This window comes from Ochotona curzoniae, unplaced genomic scaffold (genome assembly GCF_017591425.1).
Source record: "Ochotona curzoniae isolate NIBS_2020 unplaced genomic scaffold, NIBS_Ocur_1.0 contig_605, whole genome shotgun sequence".
Classification (NCBI taxonomy): domain Eukaryota; kingdom Metazoa; phylum Chordata; class Mammalia; order Lagomorpha; family Ochotonidae; genus Ochotona; species Ochotona curzoniae.
This window is the reverse complement of record NW_024466491.1, coordinates 2228366-2244117: the sequence shown is the minus strand read 5'-3', so window position 1 is coordinate 2244117 and position 15752 is coordinate 2228366. Positions and strand designations below refer to the sequence as shown.

At 67.1% G+C, this 15752-nt stretch overlaps 1 protein-coding gene across 2 annotated transcripts; it reads right to left on the bottom strand.

Moving 5' to 3' along the window:
* Positions 1 to 3698: 3698 nt before the first annotated feature.
* BTBD2 (BTB domain containing 2) lies at positions 3699 to 11941 on the bottom strand. 2 transcript variants are annotated; one of them, XM_040990545.1, is made up of 9 exons: positions 11548 to 11941; positions 8041 to 8160; positions 7041 to 7197; positions 6648 to 6753; positions 5568 to 5765; positions 5291 to 5483; positions 4797 to 4884; positions 4566 to 4712; positions 3699 to 4214 (listed from the first exon to the last, which is right to left on the bottom strand). In XM_040990545.1, exons 1-9 carry the CDS (start codon positions 11928 to 11930, stop codon positions 4053 to 4055), a joined length of 1554 nt encoding a protein of 517 aa, XP_040846479.1. In that variant the 5' UTR covers positions 11931 to 11941; the 3' UTR covers positions 3699 to 4052. The 2 variants fall into 2 exon arrangements, with proteins under 2 accessions (XP_040846479.1, XP_040846480.1); XM_040990546.1 differs by having other exon boundaries at positions 5291 to 5501; positions 11548 to 11930.
* Between the last annotated feature and the right edge of the window lie 3811 nt (positions 11942 to 15752).

Here is a 15752-nt window from a genome sequence, read left to right as displayed (position 1 = left end):
GTGTGGGCAGGGAGTGAGTGGGCAGGGAGTGAGTGTGGGCATGGAGTGAGTGTGGACAGGGAGTGAGTGTGGGCAGGGAGTGAGTGGGCAGGGAGTGAGTGTGGGCATGGAGTGAGTGGGCAGGGAGTGAGTGTGGGCAGGGAGTGAGTGGGCAGGGAGTGAGTGTGGGCAGGGAGTGAGTGGGCAGGGAGTGAGTGTGGGCAGGGAGTGAGTGGGCAGGGAGTGAGTGTGGGCAGGGAGTGAGTGGGCAGGGAGTGAGTGTGGGCATGGAGTGAGTGTGGACAGGGAGTGAGTGTGGGCAGGGAGTGAGTGGGCAGGGAGTGAGTGTGGGCATGGAGTGAGTGGGCAGGGAGTGAGTGTGGGCATGGAGTGAGTGGGCAGGGAGTGAGTGTGGGCAGGGAGTGAGTGGGCAGGGAGTGAGTGTGGGCATGGAGTGAGTGTGGACAGGGAGTGAGTGTGGGCAGGGAGTGAGTGGGCAGGGAGTGAGTGTGGGCATGGAGTGAGTGTGGACAGGGAGTGAGTGTGGGCATGGAGTGAGTGTGGGCAGGGAGTGAGTGGGCAGGGAGTGAGTGTGGGCAGGGAGTGAGTGGGCAGGGAGTGAGTGTGGGCATGGAGTGAGTGTGGGCATGGAGTGAGTGTGGACATGGAGTGAGTGTGGACAGGGAGTGAGTGTGGGCAGGGAGTGAGTGTGGGCAGGGAGTGAGTGTGGGCATGGAGTGAGTGTGGACAGGGAGTGAGTGTGGGCAGGGAGTGAGTGTGGGCATCGGTGTCCTGAGCTGGAGGTGAGTGTGGGCAGTGTTGCCCTGAGCTGGAGGTGAGTGTGGGCAGGGAAGTGAGTGTAGGCATGGAGGTGAGTGTGGGCAGGGAGGTGAGTGTGGGCATGGAGTGAGTGTGGACAGGGAGTGAGTGTGGGCATGGAGTGAGTGTGGACAGGGAGTGAGTGTGGGCATGGAGTGAGTGTGGACAGGGAGTGAGTGTGGGCAGGGAGTGAGTGTGGGCAGGGAGTGAGTGTGGGCATGGAGTGAGTGTGGGCAGGGAGTGAGTGGGCAGGGAGTGAGTGTGGGCAGGGAGTGAGTGGGCAGGGAGTGAGTGTGGGCATGGAGTGAGTGTGGACAGGGAGTGAGTGTGGGCATGGAGTGAGTGTGGACAGGGAGTGAGTGTGGGCATGGAGTGAGTGTGGACAGGGAGTGAGTGTGGGCAGGGAGTGAGTGTGGGCAGGGAGTGAGTGTGGGCATGGAGTGAGTGTGGGCAGGGAGTGAGTGGGCAGGGAGTGAGTGTGGGCAGGGAGTGAGTGGGCAGGGAGTGAGTGTGGGCATGGAGTGAGTGTGGACAGGGAGTGAGTGTGGGCATGGAGTGAGTGTGGACAGGGAGTGAGTGTGGGCATGGAGTGAGTGTGGGCAGGGAGTGAGTGTGGGCAGGGAGTGAGTGTGGGCATCGGTGTCCTGAGCTGGAGGTGAGTGTGGGCAGTGTTGCCCTGAGCTGGAGGTGAGTGTGGGCAGGGAAGTGAGTGTAGGCATGGAGGTGAGTGTGGGCAGTGTTGCCCCAAGCTGGAGGTGAGTGTGGGCATGGAGTGAGCGTGGGCAGGGGTGTCCTGAGCTGGAGGTGAGTGTGGGCATGGAGGTGAGTGTGGGGAGGGAGTGAGCGTGGGCAGTGTTGCCCCGAGCTGGAGCTGAGTGTGGGCAGGGAAGTGAGTGTAGGCATGGAGGTGAGTGTGGGCAGGGAGGTGAGTGTGGGCAGGGGTGTCCCGAGCTGGAGGTGAGTGTGAGCAGTGTTGCCCCGAGCTGGAGGTGAGTGTGGGCAGGGGTCAGGCAGGCAGTTGCCCAGCAGCCGCGGAGCCACAGGACATGCTGGGTTCCCCAGCGAGAAAGACCAGTGGCCCAGGTGAGGAGCGTGCTGGCGGGGGCACAGGTGATGGGGGCGGCTGTGCCAGCCCTGGCCTGCCTGGACGGGCGGACAGGCGGACAGGTGGTGCCAGCCGGTGCCAGCCCTGGCCTGCCCCACCCGGCTGGGTGCCGGGGCCTGCCCCACCTCGGGGACCCAGGCCGGAGGTGAGCTGGGCGGGCACTTAGTGCCAGTCAGACTGAGGGGACACAGTGTCCCGCACAGGGCACTGGGGACAAGGGCAAGGACTGCAGTGGAGGCCCCGACAAGCTGCGAGTGTGCGTGCACCCTGTGGGCTGCGTGACCCCCGTGTATGCTTGTGGGGTGTCTGGGCATCTTTGTACCCACACTGGCCCACCTGAGCTTACTGCCATGTGTTAGTAGGTGGGCATGCCTGCTCCTGGGTGGGCCCGTTTGGTGGGCGAAGCTGCAGCCTGCTGTGTGTGGACTCCCAGCGTGGGTCCCCCCAGCCCCTCTGTGTGGGCGGCCATAGTCAGCAGCTGGGTATGGGGCAACCGGGGGTGATAGTGGCTGCCCAGCGCCCTCAGACCTTGCTGCCCCTTGTTCCCTGTCCCAAGCCCCTCCACGCCGTGTTCCCGCAGGTGGGCGGCAGGTGCCCAGGGCGTCTGCTGCGCTGCTTCCAGAAGAGCTCGTGTCCAGAGCACACGTGGTGAGGGCTCCCTGACGCGGTGAGGACATGTCCCCACCCCTGGAGCCTGTGTCTGCTCCCCTCTCCCCTGCTCTGCCCCGGATCCTGTGTCCACTCCACTCCCTGTACCCCAGCCTCCATCCTCCCCATATTCCCCAGGGTCATTCCACACTGTCCCCTGTGGTGGTGCAGCCTGTGGTCTTGGGGTGCTCCCCCTGCCCAGACACCTGGGTTCCAGGCAGCCCCGGGTGACCTGGCTCATGGCTGTGCACGCCCACCCACTGTGTGCAGTCTGTGGACAGAGCTAGGGTGCTTGGGGACTCCCACGGGGTGGGCATGCGGTCGGGCACAGCCAGGAGCCCTGGTGGGCAGCATCCTTGGGCCACTCCGCCCAGGCAGCAGGAGAGCCAGAGCAGCTGCAGTCGGGGCCCATGAGCGCTTGAAGCACCAGCAGTCGGGGCCCATGAGCGCCGGAAGCACCAGCAGGTGCCCCAGTGGTCCCAACATGCCCTTCTCTCGCCCAGCATGTGAGCAGAGCAGCCTCCTGCCTGGGGGGACCCTCCATCTTGGGGCCACCTCGGTGCCTCCCTTGGGCCGGTGGCTGGGGGCGTCAGCACTGTCCCAGCCGACAGACAGGGGACAGCACAAGGTCACGGGTTTCAGGGTGGGCCTGGGTGCCCAGGGGGCTGTGCTGGCCAGACCAGCCCACCATGCCCCCTCCCAGGGGTGTCCACAGGGGGCTGGGTAGGTAGTGGGGTGGCCAGGCTGCAGGCGCCCAGTGGGCACCCCAGGGACGGCTTTGCTGTCTGTAGCCCGTCCGGCCCAGCTCTGGCCATGTGCTTGTCCCAGCCCAGACATGGCCACTCGTCTTGGCCTCTCCCTGGCCGGGAAGGCAGAGAGGAACAGAGGCCGCTGTCCAGGGCCCCTGAAGCAAGGGTGCTGGCAGCATGGAAGCCTCTGCCCGGGGCTGCTCCTCCCACGGTGCCCACGTCGGCTCTCCCAGCCTCTCTGTGATGCCCCACTTCCTGCGGGCTTCCCAGCCTCCCTCCCTCGGAGGCCCAGCTCTGCCCAGGGGTCGCCTGCCCCGTCAGGGCCGCGTTGCTGTCTTCAGACCCAGGACCCTTCACCTCTGGGCCCAGGGGGCCAGGCGGGACCCAGGAGAACAGGCGAGGGTTTTTAACTTTATTTAAAAAAGTTACCGGGGCGCGCAGCCTCCCCCGTGCGGCTCTGGGCAGCCTGGCGGGCAGAGGCTGGGCCGGGGATCTGGACAGGCCCCTGCCTGCAGCCTCACCCCTGCGGGCACCGGGCCAGGGTGGCCCCCTCAGCGGGGCACTCGGGGTCCCCAGCCCCGACTGCACATCCTGGGCTGCAGCTGGCATCGGGGGCTCTGGGGTGACAAGCCCCAGGGGACCACGGCCCCCCACACAGTGCGGAGCCCTCATCCAGGGCACTGCCGGCCGCCCGGGGCCCTCTGACCTGGCAGCCAGCCCGCCGTGGCCCCGGGTGGGCAGGTGGCGTGGGCCTAGGTGTAGAAGATGACCTCGGGGATCTGGCCGTCCTCCACGGACGTGCCGTTGTTGTTGCCGGCCGCGTAGCAGAAGGTGAAGCACGTCTTGGCCCCCGTGGTGGGCGACTCGTGGGTCACCTTGCGCAGGCCCTTGGTGCCATAGTGCGAGTCGGGGCCCTGCGGGGCACCACGGGGAGGTGAGGGCGGGTGGGCACGGCTGGATGGTCAGTGGGCAGTGCGGGCGTGGTTCGATGGCCGGCCAGGGGGTCTGTCAGTGAGCAGTGCGGGTGTGGATGCGTGGACAGTGGGCAGTGTGGGCGTGGACAGTGGGGGTCAGTAGGCAGTGTGGGGTGGACAGTGGGGGTCAGCAGGCGCACTGTCAGTGCGGTGTGGCTGCATGACCGGCCAGGGGGTCAGTGAGCAGTGCGGCGTGGCCGGCCAGGGGTCAGCGGGCAGTGTGGGTGTGGATGTGAGGACAGTGGGGGGCAGTGGGCAGTGGGGGTCAGCAGGCAGGGTTGGGGCGCCCACCTTGAGCGTGGCGCAGGCCGTGTAGTTGACGCTGGGCAGCACCTCCACCGGCTCCTTGAACATGACGCGGAAGGTGCCGGCCGAGCCGTCGCAGCTGAAGCCCGTGTCGTTCTGGCCCAGGACCGTGTTGCTGTCGGTGTGGATGATCTGGGGAGGGGGCGGCGTGGAGGGTCGGGGGTCGGGGGTCGGCCCCGCCCCGCCGCCCGCGGCCCCGCCCCCACGCGCGCCCACCTGGATGTTGACTTGGTAGTCGGTGGGCCCGTGGATGGAGCCGTACAGCCCGAAGCCCACCACGAAGATGCGCTTGTTGACCGAGAACCTGGGGGCGGGGCGTCAGTTAGGGGCGGGGCCTGCCGGGACAGGGCGGGGCGTCAGCTGGGGGCGTGGTCACGGGGTAGGCGTGCCGTGCGGCGGGGGCGTGGCCGGCGGGATCGGGCGTCAGTTAGGGGCGGGGCCTGCCGGGACAGGGCGGGGCGTCAGCTGGGGGCGTGGTCACGGGGTGGGGGCGTGGCCGGCGGGATCGGGGCGTCAGTTAGGGGTGTGGTCACGGGGTGGGGGCGTGTCCTGCCGGGATCGGGGCGTCAGTTAGGGGTGTGGTCACTGGATGGGGGCGTGTCCTGCCGGGATCGGGGCGTCAGTTAGGGGCGTGGCCGGCGGGATCGGGGCGTCAGTTAGGGGTGTGGTTACGGGGTGGGGGCGTGGCCCGCCCGTCCCGCCCCGCCCACCTGATGCGGTCGCTCGTCCCGCTGTAGCCCCAGCGGCTCTCCACCTGCTGGAAGCGGCTCACGCTGCACTCCTTCCCGCGCAGGCAGCAGCGCGGCCGGTCGATGAACTCCACGCGCGGCTTGGGGTTCACGGTGAAGTGCAGGAAGAGGCTGACCACCTCGCGGTCCACCAGGATGCCCGACTGCGCGGGGCCTGCGAGCAGCGGGGCGGGTGGGTGCGGGAGCCGGGTGGACCCCGGGGGGCTGCTCGGGGACGCGAACCCCCGGCCGCGCGTACCTGCCGCGAACTCCTCGATGGTCATGAGCGGGAAGCGGACCAGGCCGAGCGCGGCGCCCAGCACCGAGCGCTTGTTCTCGGGCGTCAGGGGCAGCTGCTGCCGCTGGCACTCGGCCTCGGACCAGCGCACCACGGCCTGGAACAGCCGCACCTCCCGGATGCCCAGCGTGTCGCGCTCCAGCACGGCCACCAGCGTGTCTGGGGGAGCAGGGCCGCGTCAGGGGTGAGACGGGGGAGGGAAGGGGGCCCGTCCCTGCCCTGTCCCTGCTGTCCCTGCCCGCTCCCTGCTCTGCACCCTGAGTCCAAGTCCCCCCCCCCAAGTCCCTGCTCTGCACCCTGCTCTGCACCCTGAGCCCCCATCCCTGCTGTTCACCTTGAGTCCAGGCACGCCCCCGTCCCTGCCGCGCACCCAGAGTCTTGGCCTTCCACCTGTCCCTGCTCTGCACCCTGAGTCCCGGCCACCCCTTCCTGCTCTACACCCTGAGTCCCGGCTGCCCTACTCCCTGCTGTGCACCCTGAATCCTGTCCCCCCCCCTCCCCATCCCTGCTGTGCACCCTGAGTCCCGGCCACCCCCCCAAGTCCTTGCTGTTCACCTTGAGTCCAGGCACACCCCCGTCGCTGCTGTGCACCCAGAGTCCCGGCTCCCCATCCCTGCTTCTTACCCTGAGTCCAGGCCCCCCCTTCCTGCTGTGCACCCTGAGTTCAAGTTACCCCCCCCCCAAGTCCCTGCTGTAACACCCCGAGTCCCGGCCCCCCAACTCCATGCTGTGCGCCCTGAGTCCCGGCCTCCGCCTTCCCTGCTGTTCACCCTGAGTCCACCCTCCCCCCGTCCCTTCTGAGACCCCGAACCCCAGCCCCCCCATCCCTGCTGTGCACACTGAGTCCCGCCCCCACCTCCTGTCCCTGCGGTGCACCCTGAGTCCCGCGCCCCCCATCCCTGCTGTGCACTCTGGGTCCCGTCCCCCCCCCGTCTGCTGTGACACCGACTCCCAGCCCCCCGTCTCTGTCCTGTCCCTGTCTCATCCCTGCTGTGACACCGAGTCCCGGCCCCTCGCAGAGCAGGCCCTGCCGCTGCCCACCCAGGTCAATGTCAGTGAAGCCCTCGGCAGCGATGGCGTCGGCTGTGTGCTTGTCGATGCTCTCCAGGCACAGGCTGGCCAGCTGCGGCTCGTCGAAGAGGCGGGCCTGGGGGGACAGGGCGGCCATCAGCCACACAGCGCCCCCAGAGTCCTGGCCGCTCACTGGGAACCAGGTGCAGAGGGGCAGCTGCTTGGTCAGCCTTGGGGCCCACTGCACTGCCCAAGCACCCCAGGTACTGCCCAGCTGCCCCACTGCCCCCCATGGCCTGGCCGGGACCCCGGGTGCACGGCCTGCGGCCCCCAGCTTGCCAGCCTCGAGCTGCGTGAGCAGCGCCGTCCCCCAGGATCGCCCCCACGCCTGGCCGGGACCCCGGGCACACGGCCCCCGCCCACCTGCGTGAGCAGCATGAAGGCGTTGTCCGCCCGCAGGTTCTTTTTGAGGAACTCCACGCAGTGGGCCTCGAGCGCGGGCACGGCGTACTTCTTGGCCGTGTACAGCGTGGTCATCACCGTCTCGGGCCCGATCTGCACCTCGTCCGAGTACAGGAACCTGGGGGCGACAGGCCGCCGTGACGCTGGGGGCCAACCAACACCCCCACCTCAGCTCCCAAGGGAACCCTCCCGATTCAGCGTCTGTGGCCAGAGGCCGCTGCCTCCCCCACCACCGACGCCCCTCAGTGCCGGGCGTGGTGCGGCCATGGACGGAAGGATGGACGTGGGGGCTGACCACGTGGGCCTGGGCCACAGCCCCGAGCTGGGCCAGCACCCACACCTGCCTTCAGGCTGGCCCGCCTCTGCCCGCTGCAGCCATTTGGGAAGTGAACCAGCAGATGCAAGATCTATTTCCTTCCCTTTGAATCTGCTTTTCAAATAAATATTTTTTAAAGTTTATACACACTCAACATTAAATTGGATCCCTTAGGGCCCAACACAGTAGCCTAGCAAAAGTCCTCGCCTTGCATGTGCCGAAATCCCATATGGGTGCTGGTTCATTTCCTGGTGGTCCCACTTCCCATCCAGCCCCCTGCCTGTGCCCTGGGAAAGCAGCAGGGGACGGCCCAGAGCGCTGGGACCCTGCACCCGCGTGGGAGAGCCGGAAGAGGCTCCTGGCTCCTGATGAGCGCAGCTCTGGCTGTTGTGGCCACTTGGGGAGTGAACCAGCACTTTCCTTCTCTGAGTAAAAGAATCAATTTTTAAAAAATGGAATCACTTATAAATTAATTCTGGTGCCAGCATGGCACCCCTGCCATCCCACGTGGGCACCAGTTTGAGTCCCAGCTGCTCCACCTCCCCCTGAGCTCCCTGGCCCCAGTCTTTGGACCCCCTGCACTCCCGTGGGAGCCGCGGCTGCAGTGGGCGCCGGGGGCCGTGTCCGGGCGCCCCCACATCTTACTTGAGCAGAGCCAGGAAGGCAGCGGGCTCCACGTCCGGCAGCTCGATCTCCGTGGACGTCGTGGCCATGCCCCCGTTGAACATCGCATCAAAGACAGCACTGCCCACGGCCAGCACGAACCTGAGGGAGAGCGCCCATCAGCCCTGGCACAGCAGGCTGCACACTGGGCACGGCGGCCAGGGGCACAGCCCAGGACGTACCGAGCAGAGCGTGCTGGCCGCTGGCCGGAGTCGGGTGGCCCCGAGGATGCAGCCCCAGCCTTGCCCTCCACAGCCACCCCACAGTCACCAGAGGGGGCCCTGGGTGACTCAGACACCCCAGCATGGCCGACAGCAGCCCCCAGTGCCCGCTCGCCCAAGACCTGGACACCTCACAGGGACCAGGGCTGGAGTGAGCCTGTGCCCGCAGCGGCCAGAGGTGGGCACGGCTGGACACACGACTCAGCCAGGCACACGGCGAGGCCCAGACGCTCCAGCCTGGGGGGCCCCACGCTCGGGGGACGCAGACACACGAGGGCACATGGCGTGGGCCCCAGACAAGACACACCCAGGAGAGTCCAAGGGGACAGGATGGGGCCACATGGGGGGGTCTTCGAGGAATAAGGGCAGACCCAGCACAGCAGGGAACAAACCAACTGTACCCCAGACAGCAGGGCCTGGGTGCGAATCCAGCTCTGTTGACCACCCAGCTCCTCCAGGGGGACCAGCCACGGCCAGCGGGGAGAGCCTGGCTGTGTCCCTGTCTGCCCGCTGCCTGTCACTCCGGCGGTGACGAGGTGGGGTACCCCGTCTCTCTGCCACACAAAGGCGGAGAAGGGAGACGGGCCCGGGGCACATGCCAAGGCCACATGGCATCTGGACAGGACGGAAAACGCCGTGAGGACTGCAGGGTTTCAGGCTTTTCTCAGCAAAATTAAATTAGTTTGAATTCCGCTTGCCACCCCGTGCGGCTGCCAGCACAGGGCTGTGTACCCAGCTCCCAGGAGCCCACCTCCTGTTGAAGGGCAGAGCTAGAAGACGGAGGGGGCTCAAAGACCTGCCAACTGCCGATTCGCTGCCCAGAGGTGCAGCCGGGGCCAGAGGCCTGACCGGGGTCTCCCCAGGCCACGAGCAGCGAGCTGGATTGGCACAGAGCAGCCAGGACAACAGCCTCCCGTGGAAGCACCCAAACCCCACGGCCCTCGCCCGCCCGGGACACCCCCCACGCACATACAGACCCCACAGCCCTCGCCCGCCCGGGACACCCCCATACACACAGACTCCCTGCTTCTTGTCCTTACGTAAAATAGTTTGTAACAGACAGAACTGCTCCCCCACCATCCCACACACAGCCGGGGCAGCGGCAGCGGCGATGAGGCCTTGGGGCCTGGCGGCCAGGAGGGGCGGCCCCACTGCTTCCCGGGGTCCACGCCAGCAGGAAGCTGGAGTTAGAAGGCGACACGGGCATCTGACCCAGCACTTGGGGACATTTGGGGCGTGGGGGGGCACTGATGCTGCCACCAAGGTTGCAGGGACGAGCCACTGGCCACTGACCTGTGCAACGACCAGCACGACACTGGGCACCCCCCAACGGTGCAGCTGGGGCCCCACAGCGGACTCCAGTGCCATGGCGTAGGTAAAGCCACATCCTCTATGGGCGCCGGTTCGTGTCCCGGCTGCTCCACTTCCCACCCAGCTCCCTGCCCGTGGCCTGGGAAAGCAGTGGAGGACGGCCCAGAGCCTTGGGACCCTGCACCCGCGTGGGAGACCTGGAAGCTCCTAGCTTCAAGTTCAGATTAGCTCAGCCCCAGCCGTTGTGGTCACAGGGGGAGTGAATCATCGGATGGAAGATTTTTTCTCTCTGGGTAGCTGACTTTGCAATAAAAATAAAATAAGTCTATAAAAGAGGCCGAAGAGCAGCACGCCGATGCCCACCTGGGCTATCGGCAGGGAGCTGGGACCCGAACAGGCGCCACGATGGGTGAGGAAGCTGTCGCTGTTGTTTTAACCTGCAGTGCCACCGTGTGCCAGGACGTACTGGGAGCTCGCCAACAGCTGGTCAGGGCCACGAGTGCCTGCTGACCCCTTGGGGCTAGTCAAGCTGGCCCCCCCAGAGACCGGAACCCAGTCCCGACGGCACCCACCTTGGCCACCTCGCACCCAGACCTCCTTTGCCGTCACCCCGGGGACCTTAGGCTGCTGCCTTGGCCACACTGGGCGGCCGTGACCGTGGCAGTCACGGGAGGCTGGGTCGGGGTGCAGAGGGCGCCCCCGCCGCCCCTGGTTCTGCAGACACAGCTGCGGGTTGCAGGGCTGTGTTCCTCGGGCTGCCCTCTGCCCTTGCGTCCTCACCCAGACTCCTCCGCGAGTCCCACGAGCCCCAGCCCTGTCCTGCGCGGCGGTCCCCGGGCCTGGCCCTTGGCAGGGACCCCCTGGGGTTGCATCGGTGCAGTCTCCGCGGAACAGCCCCCTCACCCACGTTCACACCCCACCCATACCCAATGGGTCCCAGCAACTGGCGCACATGGCAGGTGGCCCACCCCACGGGCGTGGAACCTGAGGGACAGCCCCACACCTAGGCCACCCCCACTCCACGCGCCCCCGGGACATGCTGCCACACCGGGGTGAGCCTGGCCCCCTCAGCTGTCCCCAGGTCATGGTCAGCCGGGGTCACCGCACCCCCAGAGGCAGGTTTTCAGCCACCCTGGACCCCATCAGCGGCCCCTGTGCACCCCCACACACAGAGGGGCTTTGGCCCGGTCACAGAGGGGTGACCAGCCTGGCGCCTAACATGACGGAGCAATCGGCCGCTGACGGACACCCCACCAGGGGACAGGCAGCCTCGCACACAGGACCGGGAGGACGGCGGACACGGAGGGTGTCCACGGTGCAGACACAGCAGGTGGGAAGACCCCCGAGTGTAGACCCACCCAGGAGCGCGCCCCTGGCCGTCCTCGGCTGTCAGGGTGCAGGTGCACCCAGGGTCTCCCCGTCACCCCCAAGCATGAGCCCCTGGACAGCCTCAGCTGTCGGGGCGCAGGTCTGCCCGGAGCACCCAGTGTCTCCCTGTCCTGGTCGTCGGGGTGCAGGCCCACCGGGAGCACCCATCCCCGTCCGGCTGTGAGGAGCACCCATCCCCGTCCGGCTGTGAGGAGCACCCATCCCCGTCCTGTGAGGAGCACCCATTCCCATCCTGGTCGTCGGGGTGCAGGCCCACCGGGAGCACCCATCCCCGTCCTGTGAGGAGCACCCATCCCCGTCCGGCTGTGAGGAGCACCCATCCCTGTCCTGTGACGAGCACCCATCCCTGTCCCGTGAGGAGCACCCATCCCTGTCCTGTGAGGAGCACCCATCCCCGTCCTGTGGGGAGCACCCATCCCGTCCTGTGAGGAGCACCCATCCCTGTCCCGTGAGGAGCACCCATCCCTGTCCTGTGAGGAGCACCCATCCCGTCCTGTGGGGAGCACCCATCCCGTCCTGTGGGGAGCACCCATCCCGTCCGGCTGTCGCTGCAGGCCTGCTCGCCCACCTGTGCGCCGGGACGCGCTGCGCGCCGAGCCCCTTGCCCACGAGGAAGTGCACGTCACACAGCACCTCGTTGTTGAAGAGGAAGGCGAAGCGCTCCTGCACCGTGGGCTTCGACGCCTGCCAGTTGTAGGCGGGCTCCCGCAGCAGCGCGCCCGCCTCCTCGCGCTCGGCGCCCGCGGCCTGCGCGCCGTCCGCCCCGGGGCCCGACGCGGCGTTGGGGGGCGGCCCGGCGGCGGCGTTGGGGGGCGGCCCGGCCGAGGCAGCGGCGGCCGCGGCGGCGTTCCCCGGGGCCGGCCCCGCGTGGTTGGCGCTGGGCCCCGGGGCGCCCCCCGGCCCGACCCCCGGCGGGCACGACGCGCGCCCGCCGCTGCCTCCCGCCGCCATCTTGTCGCTGCGGCGCGGGGGGCGGGGCCGAGGCGGCGCGGGGCGGGGCCTGGAGGACGCAGAGAGGGGCGGGGCCTGGAGGACGTCGTTTCGGGGCGGGGCCGGAAAACGTCAGGAGTGGGGCGGAAGACGCCGGGAGGGGCGGAGCCAAAAGGACGCCAGGAGGGGCTGGGCCTGGCGGGGCCCGAGGGACGCTGGGAAGTGGGGCGGATGAAGCCTCGAGGGGGCGGGGCCGGAAGAACGTCAGAGGTGGGCGGAAGACGCCGGGAGGGGTGGGGTCTAGTGGGTAACCAAGGCATGCTGGGAAGTGGGGCGAGGAAACCTGGATGGGAGGGACCGAAAAAACGTCAGGTGTGGGGCGGAAGACGCTGGGAAGTGCGCGGACTAGGCAGGGCCGCAGAGGGCGCTGTGAGGTGCGGCGGAAGAAGGGAGGAGCGCGGCCGGAAGAATCCGCGAAGGCGCGACAGGAAATACGTCGACGGCGGGGCGGAAGTCGCCGGGAGGGCGGGACCCGAAAGAATGCTGGGAGGTGTGGCGGAAAGAGGGAAGAGCGGGAGGCCGGAAATACGTCAGAGGTGGGCGGGAGACGTCGGGGGCGGGGTCTGGTGAGTCCCCAGGGCATGCTGGGAAGTGGGGCGGAAGAAACCTGGATGGGCGGGACCGGAAGAACGTCAGGTGTGGGACGGAAGACACCGGGAGGGGTGGGAACTAGGCCGGGCCCAAGAAGACGCTGTGTTGCGGCGGAAGAAGGGAGGGGCGCAGACGGAAAGACGTCAGATGTAGTGCGGAAGAACGCGAGAAGGCAGCACAGGAAATACGTCATCTTGTTGCGGAAGTCGCCGGGAGGGTGGTGCCCGAATGGTTGCTGGGAGGTGGGGAGGAAAAAGGGTGGAGCGCAGCCGGAAGGAGGTCAGAGGTGGGGCGGAAGAAGCAGATAAGGAGGGGCTTGAAAGACGTCATACGTGGGGCGGGCGACGCCGGGGGCCGGGGCGCGAGAGGACGCTGGGAAGTGTGGCGGAAGACGCCGAGAGGGGCGGGGCCGGGAGGACCCTGGGAGGTGTGAACTGGGTTGCACCCCGACCGCCTGGCGCCCCGGCCCGGCTGGTAACCGGGTTCCCGGGGCCCTGGCTCGGCAGCCGCCAGGCGCAGGCCTTGAGCTGGGGAGGGGCGTCCCCGCCTTTCCCTTCCTTCGGCCGTGCTGGCAGGCCCATCCTCACCGCAGGCACAGGTTCGAGTCCCGGCAGCTCCCAGCTGGGCGCCTGCACCGAGGAGACCCCGTGGGGCGCGTCCTGAAGGGGTCTCAGGGCAAGGGGCGGCCCCTGGTTCCCTGCCAGCCCCACGCGGGCCCCGGGCACGGGCTCGCCCAGCATCCCAGGCTCTGGGGAGAGGCCTTTGCGTGGGTGAAGTGGTTCCCCCGAGGCCTGCACACCCAGGGCCTCCCCGTGGGAGCAGGGCACCCCCAGCCCACACCCCACAAGGTGCACGGATCCTGGCCCGTCTTAAAGAAGAGCCCTTCTCAACTTCCCGCGAAGCTCTGCTGCTTCTGCTTTTGAGGTTTGTTTATTTTTACTGGAAGCCCAATTCACAGAGAGGAGGAGAGACAGAAAGATCTTCCATCTGCTGATTCACTCCCTACGTGGCCACAGAGGCCAGAGCTGCGCTGATTCGAAGCCAGGAGCCAGGAGCTTCTTCCAGGTCTCCCACACAGCAGGTGCAGGGTCCCAAGGCTTTGGGCCATCCTCCACTGCTTTCCCAGGCCACAGGCAGGGAGCTGGGTGGGAAGCGGGGCAGCCGGGACTTGAACCTGTGGGATGCTGGCGCTTGCAGATGGAGGAGTAGTCTGTTGAGCCACAGCGCTAAGCCCAGGTCACTGCTGCTTAACGGGCCCAGGCCTCTCCCAGCACTGCCTGGGGCTGCGAACCAGGTCCACACGCAGCAGGTGCGCTGGCCAGAGCCCAGCCGGGAGCTGGATCCGGGCAGGAGTCAGGAAGATGGGGTGGAGGCTACTCAGGCTCCCACAGCTCAGGGCCTGAGTTCGAGTCCCAGCCCCAGCTCTTGCCAGCGCACGGGCTAAGCCTGCAGGGTTGGCTCAGGTGCTGGAGTCCCGGCAGCCACGTGGGGGACCCCCAGGACAATCCTGGTCTCAGTGGGTCCTATTTGTTGAGGGGCGGCAAGCAGGATTCACTTCCCAGCCTGGCACTGCCCACCAGCCCTCCCTGTCCTGCCCAGGTGGCCTGGGGTGCCCCCTCCCCTGGGGTGTCTGCAGAGGGGGCGAGCAATACGTAGGCATCTGCGGTGAAAGGAACCAGGCCCAGCCAGCCGGTGCTGGAGGGGTGGGGCAGGACCGGGCAACAACGTCCCTCCTCCTGGTCTCCAACTCGGGGACATGGGGACTGTCACGGAGCGATGCCCTACACACCAAACAGGCCCGACATGTTAGAAGACTTGAGGCCCGCTCACAAGCTTGGAGCGTGGAGAAGAGCCTGCTGATCCAGCTCGAACTGGATGGTAGCACAGTGGGTCACACCACTGCCTGTGGCACTAGTGTCCCATATAGGCGCTGGATCAGGTCCAGAGTGCTCCACTACCCATCCAGCCCCCTGTGGAGGACGGCTCTCTAGCACCCCGTTGGAGACCCTGAAGAAGCTCCTGCTTGCTCCTGGCTTCAGATTGGCTCAGTTCTGGCCATTGTGGAAACTTGGGGATTGAACCAGCAGGCAGAAGATCTTCCTCTCTGTCTCTCCTCTCTATGTACCTGCCTTTCCAATAAAGATAAATAAATCTTGAATAAAAATGATTTAGAGGGGCGGTGGTGCACGCTGCCACCTTCTAGAGTGCACACCGGTGGTCCCCTCCCAAGGCTGTGGACTGTATCCCCTGGCCAGTACATCGTATCCTGTCAGGCCTTGCCCCTGCCGGAGTTGCCCTCTTAAAGCCCCGGGGTGCTGCAACTGTTACAAAAAAGGCACTGCTCCCCTCTTCCAAAGGTGCCAGGTGGACAGGTCCTGAGCTGGCCCCAGGACGGGTGCTGGGCAGGTGGCCCAGCCTGTGTACCCACGGGTGGGAGATGCTGTGTGAAGCCAGGGACCACTCCCTACCTCCAGGGTTCCAGAGGCCACTTCAGGATTGGCATCCGGATCTTCTGCCGTGTCACAAAGGGGAGACTGAGGCAGGCACCTGGGAGTTTTGGGAGGTGGGCCTGCTTTAGTTCTATCCCATGGTGGAGCTCGGCTTACACCCAGCTCCCGGTGCATGCACCGGGTTCCTGTGGGCACCTGGGGAGTGAGCCAGCAGGGCGGGAGACGTTCTCTCTCGATCTGCCTTTCCCCTGCCCCGTAGGCCTGGGTGCTGTCCCAGTGGCCCCTCCACCCCCTGGTAGCTTGCCCCACAAAGCTCCGGGTCCCAGGTATGGGACCACACCCTGGGAAGCCACAGGCTGCAAACACAAGAGTCTCGCCTCGGTACCCCGGAGTGAGCAGGGGTTTGGGGCTGCGACCCACAGGCATAGGCACAAGACAAGCTGTGAGGACCAAAGGGGTATATCCTGGCTCCCACCCAGCCCAGGGCAGCAGGAACTGCGTCCCCTGTGGCCAGCCAGGTGGGCCCAGACCCCACGGAGAGCTTGCTCATGACGTGGCGCCCTGGCCACGGTGGTCCACTCGTGGAGCCGCAGACCCGGCTGTCTGCTGCTGCACACACTGGGACACAATGTTCCCCACCTCCCCAAAAACAAAAACCAGACCTAGGAGGGCTCTGGGCTCCTGGCCCATGTGCTGAGTGAGCAGTCAGTGCTGCTGGCCACTCTCACAGGGCCGTGCAACC